This window comes from Phytophthora parasitica (assembly GCF_000247585.1).
Source record: "Phytophthora parasitica INRA-310 unplaced genomic scaffold supercont2.21, whole genome shotgun sequence".
Classification (NCBI taxonomy): domain Eukaryota; phylum Oomycota; class Peronosporomycetes; order Peronosporales; family Peronosporaceae; genus Phytophthora; species Phytophthora nicotianae.
Window position 1 is genome coordinate 136,128 of NW_008649007.1, and position 6,691 is coordinate 142,818.

The 6,691-nt window shown below is 47.0% G+C and overlaps 4 protein-coding genes across 4 annotated transcripts; 3 read left to right on the top strand and 1 right to left on the bottom strand.

The window, feature by feature from the left end:
• Positions 1-102: 102 nt before the first annotated feature.
• Positions 103-675, top strand: PPTG_09758 (hypothetical protein; the record flags this gene model as incomplete). The annotated part of the gene is made up of 1 exon (XM_008905546.1): positions 103-675. The coding sequence occupies one exon, from the start codon at positions 103-105 to the stop codon at positions 673-675; it is 573 nt and encodes a 190-aa protein (XP_008903794.1).
• Positions 676-744: 69 nt separating this feature from the next.
• PPTG_09759 (hypothetical protein) lies at positions 745-2,013 on the top strand (the record flags this gene model as incomplete). The annotated part of the gene is made up of 1 exon (XM_008905547.1): positions 745-2,013. The coding sequence occupies one exon, from the start codon at positions 745-747 to the stop codon at positions 2,011-2,013; it is 1,269 nt and encodes a 422-aa protein (XP_008903795.1).
• A 509-nt stretch (positions 2,014-2,522) lies between these two features.
• Positions 2,523-3,330, bottom strand: PPTG_09760 (hypothetical protein). Its single transcript, XM_008905548.1, has one exon. The coding sequence runs from the start codon at positions 3,181-3,183 to the stop codon at positions 2,599-2,601; it is 585 nt and encodes a 194-aa protein (XP_008903796.1). The 5' UTR covers positions 3,184-3,330; the 3' UTR covers positions 2,523-2,598.
• A 410-nt stretch (positions 3,331-3,740) lies between these two features.
• On the top strand, positions 3,741-6,632 carry PPTG_09761 (hypothetical protein; the record flags this gene model as incomplete). The annotated part of the gene is made up of 1 exon (XM_008905549.1): positions 3,741-6,632. One exon carries the CDS (start codon positions 3,741-3,743, stop codon positions 6,630-6,632), a length of 2,892 nt encoding a protein of 963 aa, XP_008903797.1.
• Between the last annotated feature and the right edge of the window lie 59 nt (positions 6,633-6,691).

Sequence of the window (6,691 nt, forward strand, 5' to 3'; positions counted from 1 at the left end):
GGTTGCAAACGTACTTAGTGGAGATCCCACAATACAAACGTCAAGTGAAGTTGCAAGGCTGAAAAGTTGCAAAAAGAAACGAACACCACAAGCCCCAGCACCATGACGAGCCAGTACAAGCGAGAGCTCACGAGGTTCATGTCGTTTAAAGACGGCGTCACGTACAGCAACGATCGTGTCTTCACGACGGCTGAGCTTCTTCAAGTAACACCCGACCATTTGTGCCGCTGGATGCACAAGCAAGCGTACGGCGACCCCGAACCAGCCGAAGACATGAAGCCAGTCCATCGGCGCTCAAGTACTCTAGAATTCACCAAGAAAGCACTTTCTTCATTTATGCCGCGGGTACATACGTCCTGGGATCCTGTGACCGAGCGAGGGAACCCCACTCGCTCTGACGCTGTGAACAAACTGATAAAGAAGGTGAAAAAGTTTGAAGTTCGCCGAGAGGGGGCGGATTCTCAAGCTCGCCGCGCTGTGGAATTTAATGAGTTCCTTAACCTGCTACAACTCATTCGAGCACAATGGAAATCCGATGTATCAGCCTACATGGTGAGCAGCATGCTGACACTCCAGTGGCATATTTGCGCTAGGATTGACGACATGATGAAACTGCAGTTTAGCAACTTCTCGCCAAACACGCAGTACCCTTCTACTTTACTCCTGCAGATGTGATGGTCAAAAAATATTAACGAGGAGCGAGATGCACCGGAGCAGATCGTTATTGGTAGTATGGATCCAAAAATGTGCGCATTACTCAGCCTGGCTGTATACATTGAGTCCACGGCAAATGTTTCGAGTTCGGAGTTTCTGTATACCAATCCGAATGATGGCGACCGCGTTGTGCGACGCTACTTGGCGAATATGGTGAAACATGATGGATTCAAGAAGCTGAAGGCAGGTAATATTGGAACGCATAGTCTTCGTAAAGGTGCAGCCACATACGCGACCCGGAGCGGCATTTCAAAGGGCTTTGTAAACCGTCGAGGGCGCTGGCGCACTAGAAAAGGTGTTGACGACATCTACATCGACAACACTCAGCCGTACCCCGATGCTAAAACAGCTGCAGTACTAACTGGCCCCGCAGGGCCATGTTTTTATACACTTCGACCCGGTATTGGCGGTGTAACAACCGAATTTCTTGTTGATCAGGTCGCACCGACCGTGAAGCAGGTGATGGGTGAGTCTATTGCGGCTACGCTGGCATTACCGTTGCTGTGGGTGGCTTTGGAGTCATCTGAGGCGTACGAATACGCTTTACTTCCAAGTAAGCTCCAGCAAAAAAAATTACGCGCATTCGCAAATGTGGGTGGAAAGCACGCTCTCAACCCGGTAGTCCGAGAGGAATTTTGCGTCACTGGCGACGGATCCCAGCTGAACCTCGTTGTAATTGACAGTTGTGGAAATCCCGACCAACCTAATAATTTAGCTGCAAGCCCCTCACATAACGTGTATCCTGGTAGCGCTTTAGGCGGTGAAGGTAGTCGCCGCGAGTTTGCAGCACTTTACTCGCAGATTGGAGCTGGGCGTCGTCATACAACCGAAGTGCTGAACGAAGTCCTGCGTTTACGGCGGGAGAGCCAACGAGAGCTGCAGAAGATTCAGGCCATACTTAAGCGAATTGCCATGCAGCCAGCGTTCCGCCGTAACGTTAATACGCAGGATATTGCTGCAACGCCACCTAATCCGTCGACTCACCAAGCATCTACGGCTGTACTTTCAAAGCGACCTAAGGATCTGTTTGAGCTCTGGCACGAATACCAGATCGGGTGCGGGGATCTGAAAGCAGCAAAAGACTTCACGGCAATCGAGCGTGGTGCGAACAAGTTCGCTTTCTCTAGACGAAAAGTTTTCTGGGATGTAGTCGCGAGCTTGGTGCGCTCAGGTTTTACCAGCGATGCAGCGATAGACAAGGTATATTCAGTCTATGGTAGGCAACTCTCAGTGTCAAGCATCTTAGTAGCTCTCCGTGCGGATCGTAAGAACGGTGGACATCCTAGACTGCGTGTGTAGTTATCGTTTAGTACACTTCAACACTGTCAACTTCATCAGCTTAAGTATTAACCAATCAAAACACGGTTGCATACCCAGTTGCACAAACGGCCAATATTTCTACAGTAGTATAATAAATGACTTAAAATATTTCCAGTCACGTCAGCATACCCTTATGTATCAGAAAAATAACCAACAAGACGTGAGCTTTCAGTTAACTGCAAAAGTCCCTATGGCCTCCATCGTACATCGTGATTTGTAGATTCATGCATAAACCCACACTCACGATATTAATGCACACACCGTGGCATTGGCAGTAAATGTTTGGGTGTGTTCGTGATAGGCAGAAGTAAACGTTAAAGTTTAAAATGTATCATCAATGTTTTTATTTACAAATATATTCCAGGAGTATAAGAAGTTTCGCAATATTCAGCGTTGGCGGAGCTGGATGAATAATGAATGATAAGATATGAAGATACACTTAAATTCAAATAAAAAAAAAAGTAGCAGGGACACGCTATGAGGAAAAATGAGAGTGTGGTACAGTGAGTGACATTGATTAATTTTGAAATGAACGTCTCTGAGATCGGATCATGCATCTATGCTTTAAACCACAACCTCCGACACGATATCACCGGACGTTTCCTGTTGGGCGCTCCCTTCGCTGGTAGCGATTATCGCTGTATTTCCCACTGCACGAGATGACTCTCCCAGTAAGAGAGAAACCATCGATCCACGACTATCGGCGAACGAGACTGGCGGCATCACCGCTGCCGTCGCTGCCAATAGGGAAAACGTGGTGTCCTCTTGTTGACTGCCTTTGCCTCTTGGCCTGGTCGACTTACGTCGCTTCTGATACGAACTCGGTCTACCTCCTCCATGGTCACCACACTTCCCTTTCGACGCGACCTTCTTGTCGCATCCAGGATGAGAACAAACTCTTTTTCCACCGTGGCCAGCACACAATCCCTTGAACTGAGCTTGCTTGTCACACCCTGAATAGGAGCACTTGCCATTTCTTGTATGCGTTCGACACTTGCCTTTGGTTTGGGCTTTGTTGAGGCAGCCAGGGTGAGAGCACTGCGAGCCTCCGTGGGATGGTCGGCCGATCTTCTTGGACTTGGCCTGCACGCTGGATTCCGTCTGCGAACGCTTCGTTCCTCGCCCCTCCCTCGTGTCAGCAACCGCCATTCGCGATGCTCCTGGTGTCAGCGTCGACGCAGCTCACTCTGACCTCCCACGACGTCTTCCGACAATGAGCAGTTTACTCTTCACGTCGACAATATACAGTAAAAGAAAATCTTAAATTCCTTTGAAAGTCATCGCGAAAGGCAGCAATATCGACTCGTCTTCAAGTCCTGAAATGATCGTCTCCTATTTTTATTTGATCAGGTCCGAGGTATTCAGCGCAGCTCCTGCTATACATTGAGGTTCTAAAACCTCTCGCTTGAAGCGCACGCATTCGTCTAAATTTTAGGAATCAGTTGCAGGAGAGTCGCTGTAGGAGTCAGCACCACATTTCGTTTATGACAATGGCAATATAACACGCCTAGAAGTAAGTGCTCGAGTGTCTTTCCCTTGAAAAAGATGGAAAGCTGACATCCAAAATAGCAGACATTGTACTGAATTTTCAAACCGTTTTCAAACGAAAATAAGTCAATGTTATTCAGTCACGATGTACCGAAACTTCTTCCCTACACTTTTCCGACTGGCACGCTGAGCCGCGTTACGTCAGCAAGCAAGCAATCATGAGCGTATCCAACACCCACGATGCCTCTCAGTCTCGAGCTCCTCTTCCACAAGATTCTCGCGACCGACTAATGCATCTCCTCAACCGCCAAATATCATACAGAGCATGCGTCGCCATCTTTTTGTTTCTCGGCTCCGTGGCGTTTATCACCCCGTTCAAGGAATATTACCTTGGCAACTACGTGACAGATCCGTTCGATGAAATTCGAGATGAAGTTGTAGCCCGAAAACTCAACCAAATGGGCGTCGTTATCAGTGGAGCGCACTATTACGACACTTTTGAGCGCGAATTGATCCCACTTTTTGACTTAAACAGCAAAGAAGAGCTCAATCACTCAACTGCAGAGACACTAGGATTGATGGACTTCCTTGTACGAGCCAACGTACGCCGAGACGATCTACTATCTGGTTTACCAGCTGAAGTACTATCTCAACCAGTAAACCTCATGGTTGACGTCCTAGCGCCGTTGTGTACAGATTCTGGGTGGGAAACAGACGCTCAGCTCTTGTTTGGCAACTATTTTCCAGCTATTCGTCATGAATTTTGTCGAGATTTTTACGAATTGTTTCCAAGAGACCGATTTTTCAACCATAACACGAAAGCGCCAGTAGATAAAAATCTAGCGAACACTGGAAATGCTAGCCTGGGTCTCATCGCAGTAGTAAACATGTCAGAAGTCTACCTACGCCACTTTAACGACGAAAACGTTGTTCGGAAGATCATGAAAAATGTGCAAGAAGGTTACATGGAGTTGGAGCTTTCTGGATACACCGACGAAGCGGCTGATGCAATTGTGGATCGGTATAGTAAAGGGATCTCCGTAGCCGACGTTGTCGCTTTGTTACCAGCTTCGTTTGATGCTGATCACGTGGCGTTAGTTGATGTTCTTGGTGTCAGTGCGTTGCTCAAATATTATCTCGAGTCACAAGAGTTGACAATGGGGAAAAATGTGAATGGAGAAGCTGCGATCTCGGCTGAAGTAACCCACGCGACTACTTCGTATTTTACATCGGATTTTCTGTCTAGTACAGTCGGAATGAGCTACGTGTCGACTACACACCTCGCCTTGTTCTGGGAGTGTTCAATTCAGCACACATCGATGGTCAAGACGATCACAGTTGACGATGTGGATGCGACTGCGCTAAAACAATGTGGGAGCGACATGGGTAGACATCTTCCGACTTTTATTGTAAATCTCATGTTTCTTTTTCAACCTAAGGAGCGAGACTACACTACTCTGGACAATACGACAGTCTACACATTGGGTCGAAGGCGCGAGTCTGATTCCGACTATAAAGCTCTAGAAGTCCCTGAAATTCTTGACGATTCTGCGATCTTTTCTATTGACGGATCGAGTTGGTCTAAGGCGAAAAAGAATATTTCGTCAACTAAAGAAATCTCAACAACTCCGTATGGGTATTTGTATACACCTGACTGTAAACGGTTAGTCACTCAAGCGTTAAGTCAGAGCGGACGTAATGTACAGAAGTATCAAGCCTATCTAGGAGATGGTCTGGGTAATTGTGCATTCCGAGATTCACAAGAAACAGATCTACAAACTCTATGCAGATTATTTATGACATCGGACGAAGTTTTATTCCGTGATCTGGATGGAAATCTGGTAACAATTCCTGCTTGTGCGTCATTAATGGACACTTCTGTAAGTGAAGAGGACCAGATTCTTCAGCAAGAAAATCTACGACAGATTGAGTGGTTTATGATCGATACAACGACTTTAACTAGACGAATCCGTATCATCGATAACACCAGTCGACAAATACGGACATTCCTGTTGATGCTGAACTTCATCGGCGCCTCTCATTATGCTCTTCAGTATATCTACATCCTCAAGAGTATCTGGGTTTTCATCACCAATAGTGTCCTACAACCTGCTGCAGAGGAACGAACACGTCTTGCTAGTATGGAAAGTATGCACTACAAGCCATCTCCTGTCGTTCGACTCGGTATCCTGGAGCTATTGATGTGTGATCCAGCCGATGGAGCACTAGAACATCCACTTACGATGGTACTAATGTATCTAGGCGCAATTGGATCTTTGAGCAACATCTTCAGACCAGAATGTACCGCCAATCTGTCGAATACAGGAGCTGGTATAGTGATTCACTGTGTACCTGCTATCCCCGTTAGTAACTGGAATTTGGTACTAACGACACTCAGCAGTAGTTACTGGGTCATCCGTGTGACGTTGCAGTCTCAATCACTGGCGATGCGTCTGGATCACGTAGTTCGAGACAATTTTATCCGCTTCTGGTTCACTAACGCATGTGCAGTACTTGTTATCCACTTTACATGCAAGGGGCTTGCTGATGTTGTGTTTAAAAACGTCGAATTGAGCTCAGATCCGCATATATACGCGATTTTAGGAGGTCTGGGCATGGCCTTGGCTATTTCATTTGGATTTATCCTCGTTCATTTAGCTGGGACAGACCAAGAGCGGTTAACCGCTTTTGTCCAACAAAAATCTACGAGGACATTATGGAAAGCAGCAAAGGACAGAGCAGCAAGTTACCGTGCGTTCGTGGCCAAATGGAGCACGAAAGACCTCGACTCGGTGCTGTATCACTGTGCGTCGCCGCAAATTGCACGTCAGTTGCAGATTTCCAGCCTACCAGAGGCAACAGAGCATCAGGCCAGAAAACAAGGCAGACCGTCTGAGGACAGCCAACATTCATCACTTCGAATCAACGACTTTGTCGCTGTACACTGCGCCGGTGGGGCACATTTACACTTGCAAAGTGTCAAATGGTATCTGACATCCGATGGAAGTGGTGGGGTCACAACGGTTGAACCGCCAGTAAGACACCCTCGGGTGTACACTGTAGACAACAATCCCACAGACTGCAGCAAGGACGCACCAAGGCAAGAATAATAAGTGCGTTACGTTGATTGTACATTTTCCTTACATTAAAAAAACAATAGTACATTTCA

What these genes read in the sequence shown, in the direction of transcription:
- PPTG_09760 (XM_008905548.1), bottom strand. Translation starts at nt 3,183, where the DNA reads ATGGCGGTTGCTGACACGAGGGAGGGGCGAGGAACGAAGCGTTCGCAG.